Consider the following 18,850-nt stretch of genomic DNA (forward strand, 5'->3'; position numbering starts at 1 on the left):
ATGAATGGTCCTTAAGATATAGTATCTAAGGAATTAGAACCAGATATAATATCTAGGAACTTAAGTTCACCTTGTCTTGTATCAAATAGTATGTCCTAAATAAGTCATAATTTTTCGTGTTTAAGTGGACAACAATATTGACGATCAACTAGACAAAGACGTGAAGATAGAAGGTACCGACAAGTGGATAAAGGTTGTCTAAAAACTTTGATCCCAAATCACTCTTAAAGTTAGATATCATTTTTATTTTTGTTAAATTTGTCATAGTTTCTTCTAATTTAAATATTAGGGGTGAATTAAAAATTAAAAATAATAATAAAAAAATCAGAAAAATTCAAAAATTAAAGAAAAATCAGAAAAATTAAAAATCCAAAAATAGTGTTATTTTTGTTTTATTTCTTGTTCAGAAAAATCCAAAAATATTTTTGTTTCTGTTTTAATTTGTGTGCTAAGTTGTCTTTTAGTTTTGTTTTGTCTTGAAAAGTGATTTCAGGTATAGATAAGACTCATGGAGTTTGTGTTGAAGATTTCTGAGCCAAAGCCTCATGCATGAGCATCGAAGAATTCTCATTCGAAGGAGCAAGAAATGAAGATTATTCTTTCAAATTCAATCTTTCAACCCCAGAAGCAAGGTGAAGCAGAAATTGAAGATTATGTAACGGATTGCATTGAAGCCTCATCAATCAGTCTGCTGCTATCGTTGTACCTGCTGAAGTGATCCAGAAGATTTGTTCTCTCTGAAGATTCTCAAGCTGAAAGTGCCATCTTTCAAGAATCAGTACGTCAAGCCTCCTCACCCAATGTGCGTTCAATGCCAAATTCTGAAGAAAACCTCAAGTGCTCAAGATGAAGTCATTCATTGAAGATTCATATGTTCATCCTGATGCTATGAAGAAATCGAAGGTTAAAGCTAAAGCCAAGCTCTCATTGAAGATTGACAAGCAGAGTCAGCTACTTTTTAGGGGGAGCTTGTTGGGTCAATTAAGAAAAGAAAGCTATAAACCAAGGGGGAGATTGTTGGGTCAAAATATGGTTTATACTTTACTTTTCTGGGCAATTGTATTTTTCTGTAATATTTATGAATTTATGGTCTAATTTACGGCCGTAAACACCTTACGGCCGTAAACTCATTTACGGCCCATGTGTTTCCGGCCCATGTTCTACAAGTATAAATAGAGGTGTTATGGTGAGGAGTAGGGATTGATGAACCCTAGAGAGTTTACGGCCAGAGAGACAGAAGAACTATTGTGTGTTAGTGTGTGTGTGTGTGTGTGAATCTCTTGTATCCGGATCATCATTCTATTCATTAATACATTGAGATTCATCATCTTCTTCTTCTTCTCTTCTATTTGATCTGACATAATCCGTTTGATTGGGATTCCGCACCATCAAACGGATCTGATTGATACACGGGCAGATTAGGGACTTACATGTATCTTTCTGTTTTTTGAAGTTGCAAGAAAAAGGTCAGAGATGGAACCAACAAAAAACCCAAAATCATTGGTAAGGGAGCGACTAGGGGATTGAAAGCAGAAAACCAATATCTATTTGTTTGACCGTTCTTCCTTTGGACTTGCACATAAGTTGTAATTTCTTGTTGAATCTATATTGGTCATTGTCCCTGTTCATTAGGGATCTTTTATTCCCAATGGTCAACGCACAAAAATCAAAATACAGAAGCAAACTTGTAGAGATCGTGGGTAAAAAGAGGAAGAAGGAGAAACAATTAGCGTATATTTGTGTTGTTCTGATAGATCTAGGATTTTTTGTCACATGTTGAGATTAACTTCAAAGGATTTGATATATACCTTTTATTTTCCTTTCGATTTTATTAATCTCGGCATATGGTCACAGCTTGGTTGCTCTTTCTTTCCGGGCAGTGGATGGTTAAACATAGACGACGGTGTACCTAGCAGGATGATTGAAGCGTTTAGCAGTTGCGGTGGAGGGTGAGAGAAATGAAGACGGTGTTTTTGAGTCTAGGGTTTTAGAGAGATAGGCTATGTAGATGCTAAATGGAATTGAATCTGTAAAGATGAGGATGAATAGTTTAACTAAGGAGACAAATAACGCATGATAAAGGGGAAGATGACCAACATTGAGAGATTTTTGTCGGGATTTCATCGAAGGATTATAAATGACCAAGTCAAAAGCTTGCCAGAGATAACGAAACATATTGTATTTGACTATTTCAGCATTTCACGGGGATAAACTCTGATTTTCCTGAAATGCATAAACTTCTTGTAAATGTTGTTTTAAGGGGTGTACCTCTTAAAATTCAACATTTTAGTGTAAATGCTTATTAAAGTATTAAGATATATATATATATATATATATATATATATATATATATATATATATATATCTTAATTATTATTATTTTAACAAGATATTTAGGCAGAGTAACAACTAAGTACTATGCATATCCTAAATTTTGTCTAGCATAACACCTAGGTAATAAGGTTTCCTAGAGATTTGGCCATTATAACATTTGGTTAATGCCTACTCCTAGATTATTGGGCATTTTAACCTCTAGACATAAGATCATAACTTAAAACTAGGCATAGTATCTACAGTTATACTATCCTACGACATCTAGCTTATTATAAAATGATTTGACATTTATAAAATAAATATTTTTATAATACAATTTGATAAGCATATATTCCCCCCCCCCCCCCTGAAAACATTTAAAATGACAAAATAGGGGTCGTGAACTCACTTTAGGGTTTGAAACCGTTGATGTAGGGCAAAGACGAGCTCGAAACTTCGGGGATCGCTCCACGAGGTAGCGCACAGACCAGAGAGAACGAGAGAAGTGAATGAAGGTGTGTTGGAACTGAATGTTACAACCTTTAATTTATAGTCGAGTTTTGGAGGTGCACGTCGTGCATTTTCTATGCGCGGTGTGCACTCAAACATTATGGCTCCACAGGAAGCTACCATGTGTCACCTCCCTACTCGGCCACATCACTCGTAATCTGTCCGAATCTGGTGTCAAGTGCACGGCGCATGGAGACATGCACTTGACGCGCAAGTAAATATTTTTAAAAAATCATAACTTCCTCGTGTTTGCAGTTTGCTCCCATCTAGACCCTCTCTATATCTATGTGATGATCTCAGTGGGTACTATAACTTTCATTTTGGTTGCTTTGGCAGGTTTTGACTTTCATTTTCGAGCCTAACGGAGGTAAGAATTAATGATTTTATAAAAATCATAATTTACTCATATGAATCCCGTTTTCGATAAACGTTTTCCTAAAATTTATATCTCGAGGAGTATGGCGAAAATCCTTTTTGCACTTTTAGTCAAAACTCAACCAATCTCTAAGTACCGTTTTGACGTAATTAATTTTAACTACGTGATCGATTTCTATTTTTATAAAATCCATAACCCTCTCTTTCGGAGTTAGATTTTTACGAATCTTATATCCATGAGATCACGTTAACAAGTACTATCCAAGTATGTTAACCGAATCGAAAAACGTCACAACTTTTTGATCGCTAATTTTTAGAGTTTGATGGATAATTTTTAGCAAATAAATGTAACAACACATCCAATTCTTATTATCTTAAAAATCAAATATTACAATGTTTTCTATTACATTTATTTTCCTATTATTTGCTAACCGTGACTAGTGACAAAATTTCTCAAGGTTGTTATAGGATGCATATAATATGACGTTACTTATAATATTTTCTTTGAATTATTTACAATTTGTATTCTACTATTGTATGAATGCAATTTTAATATTATCATAGTCTTATCAAAAAATTTATATATTTTGTAAAGAAATTTATATCATATATAACCATGAAATATTTATATGTAAAGTAGTAAATGGTTCTAAATATGTAAACATGTCATTTTACAGGTAAAAACTAAACTATACACTTTTTAAAAAACAAATTATTATCACTATAAAAGTTAATTTAAACACTTTTACAAAACTCATTTTAAAAACCATAAGTTAGTAAGGAATTTTCCAAAAAAAAAACACTTTTGAGGTTACAAAGCACTCCCAAACACCCCCTTAGTCTGTTATGATCTCATATCGTTCGGAAGTAAATTTAGTTGGTTGCTTATAAGTTTAAATGTCCACTTTTCTTTAACGGGATTTTGGGAGTGAATTCTACATTTTGGTTTATAGATAGATACGAGTCTTGTATGGGATAGGTTCCTATCAATTTTTGTCAAAGCCATTCCCATCTTTCGAAGTTCCAATACTTTGAGTGGTGGCCTACAAAGTGGTTGCTTGGACCCTAAAAAAGGGTGACAACCGTGACCAACAATGAGTTGGAGTGGTTGTTTGTACCGAAAAGGGGGTGCCAACCTTAACCAACATAAATCTTGACCAACAAGGATGCTGGCTCTTCAAAACTTAGGGTATTGTTACGATTATACATCGTCTGAAAGTAAATTAAGGGGCTGTTTGGCAGGATCTGAATTTTTAAGAGCTGAATTTTTAAGAGGTCTGAATTTCTAAGAGGGTCTGAATTTTTAAGATTTGAATGTACAAATGTTGTTTGGTTGGAACTTCTGAATTACAGTGATAAATTATAAAAATGACCATTTTACCCTTGTGTGTTTTTTTGCTGAATTTGACATTTTTTTATTATAAAATAATTGAATCAATTTATTGAATAATTATAAAAATATATACAAACACCATATAAAATCCAGATTAAACATAAAACAAGATTAGACATAAATCCGAATCATACATACAATTATCATTTCTTGATTATACTAAAAGCAGCTAATTGCAATAATACAAGAAAATCAAGATTTCATATCACAAATGACAAACCAATTTTTAATTGTTGTACCCAAAACAATTAAAAGCTCCAAAATATTGATAACCTAAAGTAAAAATCTTCTCTTCTCTTGTCAATTTTCACTTGTTTCCCAAAATACCCTTCTTGCGTAAACCATAATTTCTTTACTTAAATTCACCACATGTTCAATATATAGCAATGTCTTCAGATTTCATCAAGGTCTTCAATGTTTATGTAAAATCACTTGTTTCCCAAAATACTCTCGTTATTTTGTTGAACCTTTTTAACTAATACAAATAACAAATTTACAAAAGATAAACAATATTTATGTAAAATCACTAAAACCCAAATACATAAGAAAGTATAAATGCAAACTTTTAAGGGATTAAAGAAACTACCTATAGTAGGTGTATGAAGGTAGAAAAAATGATTATTTGTTTAAAAAAAGTTAAGAACAAGGCAAGTAAAAAAGGAACATGGGAAAACTTGACAATATATATGCAAACTTATAGTGACTCGTTCACGTATCATAGCTAATAACAAATTAGGGGGGAATGGTTTCATGTGTAGACTAGAAGAATAGATTTCACAGAAATCCATTTTAGAAAAATTAGAGATAAACAAACCCGATGCATCAAGGCGGTTCAGTGGCTATCGTCGACGCTGTTGAGGGCGGATACCATCACTGGCGACGATGACGTTGTTGAAGACTCGTGTGTGTGAGGTCGAAGATGGTGTCGGCTATGCTGTCCGAGGTCGACAACGGGAAGAGGTTGGCGGATTTGGTGGCGATGGGAGGAGATGATCGGTGCTGGAGTTGTTCGGATGTAGGAAAAGAACAAAGGGACGATGAATCGTAGAATCTGTGTGTTTGATGGATGAATGTGTTTGAGGGCAAAAGATGGAAGAGCGCGTTTCTTTTTTATTAAGATATAAGCTGAAATCTAAAAGTTTAAGAGGCTTTAATTCATAGCCTACCAAACATTCTTAATCTGAATAATTAAGAGGTTGCCTCTTAATTTGTCAATTAAGAGGCTACCAAACAACCTCTAAGTTGATTGCTTATAAGTTTAGATGTCCTCTTTTCTTACAAGTTGGTTTTAAAAGTGATAAGTACACTTACATGTATGGCTTGATACATGCCTAGTATGAACTAGGTTCATATTATAGTCCCATCTTTTTGTTAGAAATTTAAAAGATAACAAAGATGTTAAATGTGATAGTAGAGAGATATGTTAGGCGTGTGACTCATGCACTACCAACACAATTATTGAAACGTTAAAAGACCACTTGTGCAACAAATAAAGCATCTACATGACATTCATATCTTTTGACATACAACATGGATCAAACTTGTAATTTACTCTAAATTATTTGAAATGCATTTATTTTACATTTAATTTGTGCACCTTTTGACAATGAAGTAATTTACAGTAAAGCCCGTGAACGGGAGAACAATACAAAACAATAAGTTGCGTTAAAAGTAAACATTTTACAATAAAGCACAACTTCTTACAAAGTTTAACATAACATACAGAATAGAAAATCATCATTTCAACGAATACATTATTCTTACAGTACTTTCTAAACCTACACACTAGAGCAACATTCCCTTTTCTGATCCTACACAACACACCCTTCAATTTCTGAACCTACATGATTACACCTTTCAGTTTCTGAATCTACACAATTCACCCTTCCCTTTCTGAACCTACACGTCGCACCCTTTAACTTCTAAACGACCTTAATATCTTAGAAACGTCGGTCTGGGACCCAATGAGGTGCACTCGGGCTAAAATGGGTCGATATGACCCTGGAATCCAGAAGTTCCATGATGGGTGTGAAACTAACACATCTTGGAACTTTATACTGGTTTATGGATGCCCCTCGTGATATCGCGTAATCCATCAACTCCTCAAACGTACCGTTTCTCACGACCCGAATCTCCAACGGCCCAATAGAATTATCCGCAACCCGACTCTGTCGATAAACCGAATTCAAACACTCCTCCATTGCTAAACAGCACTGATCCAACACCTCTTGACCCGGACCATGACCCGGATCCTTCACCAACAACTCCCAGTAAATAACATAGTGACCTGGTATCGTTTTGGTGTCACCATAGCTCGTATACTCCACAACTGCTGTATCAAATTCTTTCAAAAGCTCCGAAGCCTTTTCAATGGCTGTCTGCAACTCGGTTTCGTCGGTTTTGTCAGCATCTATACTTAGTAAGACATTCTTTCTTCTAATGAACTTGAACTGCGGGGCGGAGTTGTGGAAACCCGTGACCCGGAGAATGTCCCCGACCCGGTACCTACAGAGACCCGAGTAGGTCGAAATGACGAGTTCATACTCCTTTCCGAGTTCGAGGTCAGCAAGGTCGATGAGTTGAGGTGGCGAGTCTTCCGAGTTTGGCACCGAGTTGGAGCTGGAGTCATGTGGGATGAACTCAAAGTAACCCATGTTTGGCATAATGGTGTACGAAACTTCTGAGGGTTTTACCATTGGGGTTAAATTTAACCCAAAGTAACACTCAGAAGAAGCATACATCGTACAAGTTTGAGGTAAGTTACCGCTGTAAAAATCAAGGATGGGAATATACTGAGCCATGGCCCCAGTAACAATCACGTCAAGGTACTTGGTATTCGGCCAAACCCGGGTTATAATCCCTTCCCAGTTCCCTTCACAACACTGAGCCGTAATGAACCGGGCTAGATCCGGGTCAGGGCTTAGAATCTTCGACATGCATGCCCGGATATCCGGGTCGGTGATTTTAGCGTTCAGGTATCCGGTTTCGATATCAAGGGCGAGTTGTTTCCAGTTTAACGTAAGAAACTTAATGGCCCGAACCAGACCGGAGGCAAAAACCGCCCCACACCGGAGAACCTGCTGCCGGAAAATGAGACCACAGAGCATTTGAGAGTACATGCTTTGGAAGGAATCGACACAGAGAATGGTTTCGTTAGGGCTGGTGTAGACGTTGTAGGGGTCGTAGGGCCGGGTTTTGAATTGTTGGCTTTTGTAGTAACTTGTGAGAACCGGTCTAGCCACTAAACCGCTTGGGGTTTTCGTCTCGGCTTTGATGAATAGGAAGTATAGACCCTTTCCTTTGTCTAAACCGGGAACGTAGCTGCAACACAACACAATAATTCATTAGCAAATAGCAATAGTTTGGTTTTAATTTATATATATGTTGTTTCAAATAATTAATTAATAGAATAGTGTAATTAGGTTGTGTATAATTCAACGTAAACAGTTTAATACTCATATATTGACTAACAAGTTAATTTAACAATTAACATTTAAATAAAATAAAATAGAGGAAAAGACTAAAGTAACGCACAGATTCATGACAGGCATCAGAAGACTATAGAGCTTCTGTCTTCGGTCCATCTCTTCAGCAATGGTTGGCATCAGTTTTCTTTCCCCAGCTGATGTACCAGAACTGCAAAACCCACAATATATATTTTTTAATTTATAAATTAATTAAATCTCTATAAAAGACGAATACTTTTCCTAATTTTTTAATCGAGCTATACATGAGTACTGCTGAACAAACCTTGTGAGGAATTCGGAGATGGGGTGGGAGGATAAGATCGGAGAACGATCGCCATTTGCGATACGTTGGATATACGGCTGGAGATCTTCGTAGGACACCACCGGAACTTTGGATTTAAAAGTTTTCCGGTCAGTGGCGCCGCCGAGGTTCCATTTCTGGACATACTCAGCAGAAGCATTTTGGGTCAGGATTTCAGACAGAACATTCTCCTGAACGGAGTCACAGTTTTTTGTCATCTCTTCTATAAACTGAAGAGCTTTTGCATCTTTTTCCGTCGCCGGCGGACCTAGCGGTGACGACGTCGCTGAATCAACAGCCATGAGTTAGAGAGAGGGAGAGAGAAGGTCGTGGAAAAGCTGTGTGTTTTATGGTGTTGTTGTTGTTGTGAGTTTTGGTGGAGCGGTGGAGGTGGTATATATAAGGTGGTGAAAGGCTATTTCGGGCTACATGCCACGTCAGATGCCACATCAGAAACATTGATGATATAGTCTTTGTGTAGACTAGGGGACAGGTGGGTCCGGTACACGTCATCATGTCTGGAAAGGGGATGGAAAAATGGGGACCAGGGTATGGACACGTCAGAGGGGGCTGGTAAGGAGATTTGTCTGGTTACCGGAGTAAATGGCTGCTTATGGTGAGACTGTTTTGCCGGAAAACGACGGCGTGCCGGCGAACTCGGCAACTGTCATTGTTCGTACAACAAAGAAACACAGGTTGGTTTTTTATATTAAGTGTGGTGCTTCATGCTTGAAAAAACAATGGGTGTTTAAGTTGGGTGATCCTTCATTATATATTATTTTTATTGATATTTCACGTGATTAAAAATTAATATATATTTTTTTAATCAAAAAACATCATGAGATAAATAGAATAAGTCAAATATTAATAAAAATATATGTTACTTCAACTAGGATAATACTTATAAGGTATTTCAATTACTAAAAGATAACATTTTTTTGAAAAACAAATTATATTATTATTTACACAAAAGAGGTAACGACTCTATTATATTAATATTGATGAAATTATTACTAAAGATGAAAATAATTCTATGGTAGCTACGTGAAATATACGTGCTTTTATGTGTCTTTCTTCATTAAATACCGTAAACTTTCTAATTAAATGTGGATGAAATACACATTAAATTGATATATTTTCAAAGGATATAATGACTGAACTTCAAAACAAATAGTAATTGTTAAGCAATAATATATATATATATATATATATATATATATATATATATATATATATATATATATATATATATATATATATATATATATTATTGAACTTTAGGAGTTGACGGAGAGTCGGTTTCTCGGCCAAAGATTGAGGTTCAAGTTTTGTTACGGATGAAAAATAGAAATTTAAGAGTGGAAAAATCTATAGATTTAAAAGTTAAACAGTGATAGTGTTGATAACTCATTCTAAAAAAAATTAATTAACATATCTATAGGAAACAATATCAAAAGATGAAGCAAACTATAAAGTCGTAAATATAAACAAATTTCACATATTTATACAACATCGTATACAAGTTTTTCTACAACTTATAATGATAAAATAATGTAAGATGATATTTAAATTTTCAATTGGAATTAGTAAGAAAAATAAAGAAAGGTAGCTTTCATATTTAGCATAAAGTAAAGTAAAGTTAATGAAATGGACATGAAGTGATTGACAAATTGAAATTAAAAAGATTATCACAAGCAAAGCCTGATTAGTACTAATTAATTAGTTATTTACTATATCTTATTATGGTAAATTAGCATTCACGTGGTCATCTTTGGTGTTGTCATATCTATGTTGTTACAATTCTTATTTTGTAATTTAATATGTTATAATAATGACAACAAAAGTTATAATTAATATTCTAATATTATTCTCATTTCATATTGTTTTTGTTTCTTTTATCGACTACTGATCTGCAATTTATTTATTTAATAAAAGATCTAATTTCTTGTAATTGTTTATGTTGTTTCGCCTCGTTAAAAAAATATTGATAGACTACTAACAAAAACATATGTTGTTTAAAATGGTTAAGTTGTTTACATTAACATTGATATAATAATTTTTACATTAAATTTGTATATATAACCATAACTATTTTGAATAATATTATTCAATGGTTTCTATGTGTTGCACATAAATAAAAGTTAATATTATTATCTAATTAGTGTTAATTTTTTTAATAATTGTTATGATTGATTAATTTAAAATTTTATTTATATGACCATCTTTTAATTTATATGATAGATATAGATATTTTTTGAACGAAAAATATAATCTATTACTCTTAAAGCACACCTAAATACAATTTATGTTCATAATGAGACTTGAACTCTCAACCTTAAAGAGAAAGGACAACATATGATACCGTATAGATATAAATGATTTTATGTTACTTTATTTAATTTTAAATATTATTGTTAATTAATTTACAAAATCACTTTGAAAAAAATACTATATTACTATAAAAAAGATAGTTTTTAGATATTATTTAGTTAATTTGACAATTTGATTGATGTTTGTCTTTAACACATTTATATATTTTAACTATTTAAAAAATTATATTTTTTAGTTTGTTTGGGATTTTGGTTTAGATTTTAAATCTAATACCATATTCAAATTAAAAAAACCTAATATATTATATTGATAATTTAAAAGTGAATATAGACATTATCTTTAACATTATTTTAAATTAAAATACTAAGTATATTATTTTAATAATTCAAATAATCTACCATAATAATATTTTATATTTAGGAAGTTGAAAACATAGAAGTTTCAAAACAATATATTAAGAATAAAAATAATTCAATTATATATATATATATATATATATATATATATATATATATATATATATATATATATATATATATATATATTGGTTTTTATATATGACAAATAACAAAGAATATAAAAGTATTATAAGTTTTACTAACATACAAACACTAAAGCATATATTTTAAAATTTGTATTCAAGAAATATATTTCACACTGGTATAATCGTACCAAACACATAGAACTTAAGATACACTTAATATATTTGATATATTTAGAAACATAAAAAAATTCTCATTATTTTATGCAACGAACCCCATTTCTTCAACTCTTCATATATCTTTAATTTTTCATATTTGAATCACAAAACTACTTTAAACACATGTGTTGAAAGAAAAACATTTTTAAGAACACTTGGACAAACGTTAGTACAAGATAATAAGTTGTGAAATAAGTAAATCTCAATGATCATGTTAGCTCAACAATAATAAGTTAGAAATGTTATGTAACGCCTGTGTTTCCGGGCTTGCCATTTTTAGCGATGTAATAGTCTAGGTTAACCTTTGTAACCCGTTTTGAAATAATAAGATTGTATTATTTGAGTATTATGTGTTTTGTGCTTAATTGCTTAATTATGTGGTTTAATTAATTAAGAATAAAAATAAGCATCAAAATTTAAGTGTAAAATAAACTTGATATCTTTGGATAATGTTGTAGTAGTTGAAACGAGGTTTCCGAATATATATAGAACGCCAAAATCTGACTTCTTATGAGGAAGTTATGATTTATCGAAGTTTCGGCTTAGCGGTGTGCAGCCCAAAATACTCGATTTGAGATCGAGCGGTTTTTAGCCGAAGCAATCTAAACGAGGATCGAAGATCCCGTTGTTGGTATCGAAGCGATGAAGAGTTAGGCGAGAACGGACGTCAAACGAAGAAGTTATGAATTTATAACGAAGTTTTTCTGTCCCGGCCTATTAAAAATAAATAATAAAAATAAAGTTAAAATTAGCCGACAGAGTCTAAACAAAAGTTGTAGAGCGTAGTCTCACCTACGCGTGGATATAAAGAACGTCGAAAATGGAGTTCGTATGAAGAAGATATGAACTTCCGAAGTTTATTAAATATTTTGTATTTAAATTTAATCTTTAATTCAGATGATTATCCGAAGGAGTCACCGATCTGATCCGAAGTATGCCCCGCGTACTCGTGTACGACCCGCGTACAGCGAAGCATGACACACCTCGCACTCGAGTTTTTCGGATGACGAACGCCATGACGTTTCGGAGCAGTACGCCCCGCGTACTCCGAGGCTCCAGCCTCCTATAAATAGGATGCGAGGGCAGCCGAGTTCTTTTGCTATTTTCTCTCTTCTCTCTCCCGTTTTGCATCGATTTGCGTGCCAGAATTACCCTGAAGCCCCGGTAATATTCTCGAGCCCCGAGACAAGTCCCGAGATCCCGAAGATCCCGAGAAGTGCGGTTCCCGAGCCGAAGCTCTGCCCGCGAGAAGTTCGATTTTTGTGAAGATCTTCCAGATCTGCTGAGGATTACTACTTCTGCAAGTCGTAGTGTTGTCCGATCATCTTCTGATCAAGTGAGTGTATACTACCTTTCATAAACACGATAATAATACAAGTATGGTTTGAGTGTATTAAGTATATTGTTGTTTATATGTGTGAATGTGTAATCACTTTCCTCTATCTCATAGATATGATTTATTCTCTATGAAATACGTGTTATGTGTGTGTGTGCCTCATCTGTTATGTGGAATATGTATTGATTAAAGCATGCTATACAGGTTTTTAAACTATGTATAAAAATGTATATTTTTATCTACCAATATGTTGGGTAGAACATGGGTAGATAGTTGGTGTGTAATAAACAGATGAGAGGCCTCGTTGTTTGATTTAGTCATCTAGCGGAGTTTAGATGACGACCACAGACTTTTCTAGACAGTCTTGTGGAAACATTAGAAGGTTCGCCACCTGTAGGTGTTAATGAACTTGGGTGTTCATTCGCTGTACTCCATCCCCCTCATGGTTGCCTTATTTGACTTATATTGCTGAGGAACCCCCGAAGCATGTGTTGTCGCCCCGATGAAATATTCTTAGACTAGGTCCCTTATGCTAGTTGTTTTAGGGACATAAAGTGAGAATAACGGGAATGGGTAATTGCGTTATTGTTGGTTGGTGGAAATTAAATATGATTATTTATTGTGGGTTGAAAACCCTATATGCTCACCAGGCTCCCAAGCCTGACCCACTCAGTTTTAATTTGTATTACAGGAAGTGGCGCGATGACATAAGATGGATGAACCATCAAGTTGTTTTGTTTACAAGTCTGTATATGTATATATTTGTTGAATGACTTGTAATGTTATCGTTTATGCTTATTGGTCTGTATCGGAACATGACACCCCGAGTTTTGATTATATAATGAAAAAAATACATTTCTTTTATGAAATGCTTTGGTAAACATTGTTTTATCATGTTTTGTTTTTGGGAACAAATTACGCAACTCTTTCAAATCAAAAGGATTTACTCTGAAATTATTTTTAAATCATAAATGAAAATCGGTCTTTTCTGGCCGAGATTTTGGGGATGTCATAGTTGGTATCAGAGCATTAGTTTAAGCGAACTAGGAATCTGTAGGATTTCTAGACTTAAACTTAGAATGCTAAGTGAAGTTTTGAGATGTGTGTCTGTTATGTTTTAGACACGAGCACTGGTTTATTTTAGGAAAGTTGCCTAAAATGCTTTTATGTGCTAAATGTTATATGTTGCCATATATGATATTATTTGTTCGGATCTATGGTCTGTTGCTGACCGGATCTATAAACCTTATGTGTGTAGGATTCTAAGCGTACGTCTAAGATATTAGAACTAGCATGTAAACGTTTCGGAGTGATAAGGATGATTTGAATATCTATCGTGATTGAGGATCTAATTTCACCTTATTCGGTGTGTAGATCAAAATGGTGAGAACAAGAAGTGGAGTTGGAAATGCTGACGAAAACAGGAATCAACCACCAGTGATTAAACAAATACCTGTCATAGCAGCAGCACTTGAGCCAATAACCATGGCTGGTGTGCAAATGATGATTCAGACGATGTTGGATTGTCAGATGGATGAAACTAGACGGTTGCTTCAACAGAATCGTGAAGAACTGTCAATTCGTGTGGAGGAGCCTGAATTAAATGAAGGGCACTCGGAAGGTGGAAACTTCAGTGGGTCTGTTGGTCAAGCCAACCCACCGATAGTTAGGCAAAACAACCATGATAGAAGGAATGATGGAATGGGATGCAAGTACAAGGACTTTCTAACTTGCAAACCATCGACCTTCAATGGAAAGGAGGATCCGATTGGAGTTATGGATTGGATCTCCGAAATGGAGTTAGCATTCATGACTTGTGGCTGCAGAGGCAAGTTGCAGACTATCTATGCAGTGCGTCAATTTCGAGGGGGAGCCGTTCGTTGGTGGAACACTCTAGGGAAGACTTTAAGCCCTAATGAGCCACTACAATTGACATGGGCAGAATTCTTGGTGCAGTTCAAGTGCAAGTTCTGCTCGGCTCAAAATCTGTTGGAACTAGAGAACAAGTTTCTGACATTGACGAAAGGCAGCATGTCAGTTGATGAATACACCAATAACTTCACCGATAAGATGGAGTTTGCCTTGCGTATCGTCCCAGACGAGTTGACAAAGGTGGACCGGTATGCGAAGGGACTCCCATGGGAGTACGAGGTGCCAGTACGTCAGGCACATACTCTAGAGGCAGCTATCTGGGCTGCCAAGTCTGTTGAGAACATGATAAAGGGGAGAACCACCGACAAGGTTGAGGTTGGTGACAAAAGAAGGTTTAAGGGAACATCTGGTTCCGGCAAGAAAGGCAAATTTTCGAAATCTGATTCGAAAAAGTTTGGTGGATGAAAGGAGGAGAAGCGAAGTGGTGTGATAAGTGTAAGAAGAAGCACTTTGGGAAATGTAGCGAGGATGTAACCTGCAACAAGTGTGGAAAGGTTGGACATTTTGCCAATGAGTGTCCGAACAACAAAAGGATGTGTTTTGGTTGTAATGAAGAGGGGCATATTTTGAAAGACGGTCCGAAGAAGAAGGAGGCAACTAGGCCCAACATTCCACCAAAGCCGAAGGCGAGAGCCTTCCAGATGACACTTGAGGCTGCGAAAGATGAAGCTGATGCCGCTTCAGGTACCTTTCTTGTTAACGAACTACCTGCTCAAATTTTGTTTGATTCTGGAGCCAACTACTCCTTTATTTCGCATGAGTTTGGTAGAAAGCTAGATTTGCCTGTTGATAGACTAGATAATGCTTTATTAGTCGAAGTTGCTAGTGGCAAGTTTGTACCTGTTAGCCATCGTATGAAAGACGTCTTAATCGGCCTTAATGGGAATAAGTTTCACGAGGAATTATTGCCTATCGAACTTAATGGTTTCGACATCGTTCTGGGAATGGATTGGCTTAACGCCAATGATGCCAAAATATTGTGCAAGAAGAAGATAGTTAAAGTAAACCCACCTGGGAAAGATTCGTTTATGGTGTATGGGGACAAACGCAGAGTAAATTCTGGAATCATTTCTCTAATGAAAGCCAGAAAGTGTTTGACCAAGGGATGTACATCATATTTAGCATTCGTGATTGATGCTAAGAAGGAAAAGAAGGTGATGCAGAGTATTCCAGTGGTGTGTGATTATCCGAAAGTATTTCCCGAAGATCTTCCTGGATTACCACCTGATAGACAAGCGGAGTTCAGAATAGACTTGTTACTAGGGACCACGCCAATAGCAAAAGCACCTTATCGATTAGCACCGACGGAGATGAAGGAGCTAATGATGCAACTTCAGGAATTATTGGACAAAGGTTTCATTAGACCTAGTTCATCGCCCTGGGGAGCTCCGGTGTTATTTCTGAAGAAGAAAGATGGAAGTATGAGAATTTGCATCGATTACAGAGAGCTGAAAAAGGCAACAATAAAGAATAGATATTCGTTGCCGAGGATTGATGACCTATTTGATCAATTGCAAGGTTCGAGCTATTTCTCGAAGATCGATCTTAGGTCAGGATATCATCAGCTAAAAGTAAGAGAGCAAGATATCGAGAAGACTGCATTCAGAACTAGATACGGACACTATGAGTTCTTGGTTATGTCGTTTGGACTAACCAATGCTCCATCAGCGTTCATGGATTTGATGAATAGGGTTTGTAATCCTTTCCTTGATAAATCCGTGATAGTGTTCATAGACGACATTCTGATTTACTCAAAAAGCCAGGAGGAGCATGGCAGACACTTGCGAGAAGTGTTAGAAGTCTTGAAGCAGGAGAAGCTGTATGCAAAGTTCTCTAAGTGTGATTTTTGGATTCGTGAAGTCCAATTCTTGGGTCACGTGGTCAACCAAGAAGGGATAATGGTTGATCCAGCGAAGATCGAAGTTGTAATGAAGTGGGAACAACCGAAAAGTCCCACGGAGATCTGAAGCTTTTTAGGATTAGCCGGATATTACCGAAGGTTTATCCAAGGCTTTTCTTCGATTGCTACTCCATTAACAGCTTTGACCCAATAAGGAGCTACTTATGTTTGGAGTGATAAGCATAAAGAAGCATTCGAGAAGCTAAAGAAGAAGCTATGCGAGTCACCGATACTTTCTTTACCCGATGGAGTTGAAGACTTCGCTGTTTATAGCGATGCGTCTGGGGTTGGATTGGGTTGTGTTTTGACCCAAAGAGAAAAGGTGATCGCATATGCGTCCCGACAGCTGAAGGAGCATGAAAAGAATTACCCGACTCATGATTTGGAGTTGGCAGCGGTAGTTTTCGCTCTGAAAATATGGAGGCATTACCTCTATGGCACGAAGTGCAAAGTTTTCACTGATCATAAGAGTCTCCAATATCTCTTTAATCAGAAAGAATTGAATATGAGGCAACGACGCTGACTAGAATTACTTAAAGAGCGTTGAGAATAGAAGTTGTCTCGACCATTGTGGAAAGTATAAAGAAAGCTCAAAGCGAAGCTTCTGAAAAGAATGACCGAAAGGAGGAACGTTTGGGTAAAACGTTAGTGTTCGGCATAAACAGTCATGGGCTGAAGGTGTTCCAAGATCGGATTTGGATACCTAAGACAGGATGAATCAGAGATCTTCTGATGGAAGAAGCTCACAAGACCATGTACTTGATTCATCCCGGTAGCACTAAAATGTATAGGGACCTAAGACCCTACTACTGGTGGCCGACGATGAAGCTTGATGTTGCAAAGTATGTGGCCGAGTGTGTGACTTGTGCGAGAGTCAAGACACAACATCAGAAACCGTACGGGAGTTTAGAACCATTGCCTGTGCCTATGGGTAAGTGGGAAGACGTTGCTATGGATTTTGTCACTAAACTGCCCCGAACAAAGAATGGTCACGACATGATTTGGGTATCGTTGATCGATTCACTAAGAGTGCGCATTTCATAGCAGCCAAGGAGAAATGGTCAATGGAAAAGCTTGCGAATTCTTACGTGAAGGAAATTGTGAGGCTTCACGGTGTTCCATTGACGATTGTATCGGATCGTGATAGCCGTTTCACCTTAAGTTTTTGGAAAAGTCTACAAGAGGAAATGGGTACCAAGTTATGTTTAAGCACAGCTTACCATCCGCAGACTGATGGTCAGAGTGAAAGAACGATACAAACACTTGAAGATATGCTAAGAGCATGTACCTTGGAATTCCTAGGTAATTGGGATGAACATTTACCATTGGTAGAATTTTCCTACAATAATAGTTTTCACTCAAGCATTAAGATGACACCTTATCAAGCTTTGTACGGACAAAAGTGTCGTACACCGTCTTGTTGGCTTGAGGCTGGAGAAAAGCAGTTTATGGGTCCCGAAATGGTCCATCAAACTGCTGAAAAGTTGAAAATAATTAGGGAAAGAATGTTAGCAGCTCAGGATCGTCAAAAGAGCTGTGGTGACAAGAAGCAAAGACCAATGACTTTTGAAATTGGAGATTCGGTTTTGCTTAAAGTCTCGCCGTGGAAGGGACTTATAAGATTTGGTAAAAGGGGAAAGTTGAGTCCAAGGTTTATTGGACCGTTTAAAGTTCTTCAGAGGGTTGGGAACCAAGCTTACAAGCTAGAATTACCCGAAGAACTGAATGGAATTCACAACACTTTTCATGTGTGTTATTTGAGGAAGTTCACGGGAGAAGTTCCCGATATAATTCCAATTTATGAATTAAGAATTGATGAGAACAAAAGGTTGATTGAAGAACCAGAGGCAATTGTTGACCGAAAGACTAAGAAGTTGCGACACAAAATGGTTGGGTTAGTGCTTGTCCGATGGAAACACACGAATGGGCCCAATCTCACCTGGGAGACGGAGAGTGACATGTTGAGTCGCTATCCGCATTTGTTTGTTGATGTGTGATTCCGGGGACGGAATCATTCTAAGGTGGAGAGAATTGTAACGCCTGTGTTTCCGGGCTTGCCAGTTTTAGCGATGTAATAGTCTAGGTTAACCTTTGTAACCCGTTTTGAAATAATAAGATTGTATTATTTGAGTATTATGTGTTTTGTGCTTAATTGCTTAATTATGTGGTTTAATTAATTAAGAATAAAAATAAGCATCAAAATTTAAGTGTAAAATAAACTTGATATCTTTGGATAATGTTGTAGTAGTTGAAACGAGGTTTCCGAATATATATAGAACGCCAGAATCTGAC

The 18,850-nt window shown here is 36.0% G+C and overlaps 1 protein-coding gene across 1 annotated transcript; it reads right to left on the minus strand.

Annotated features, from left to right (window-relative positions):
- Window positions 1-6,251: 6,251 nt before the first annotated feature.
- Window positions 6,252-8,740, minus strand: LOC145087506 (putative indole-3-acetic acid-amido synthetase GH3.1). The gene is made up of 3 exons (XM_079025469.1): window positions 8,342-8,740; window positions 8,126-8,227; window positions 6,252-7,912 (listed from the first exon to the last, which is right to left on the minus strand). Exons 1-3 carry the CDS (start codon window positions 8,659-8,661, stop codon window positions 6,532-6,534), a joined length of 1,803 nt encoding a protein of 600 aa, XP_078881595.1. The 5' UTR covers window positions 8,662-8,740; the 3' UTR covers window positions 6,252-6,531.
- Between the last annotated feature and the right edge of the window lie 10,110 nt (window positions 8,741-18,850).

The sequence above is a fragment of the Lactuca serriola genome, chromosome 2 (assembly GCF_051521515.1).
Source record: "Lactuca serriola cultivar US96UC23 chromosome 2, Lser_US96UC23_V15, whole genome shotgun sequence".
Taxonomy (NCBI): domain Eukaryota; kingdom Viridiplantae; phylum Streptophyta; class Magnoliopsida; order Asterales; family Asteraceae; genus Lactuca; species Lactuca serriola.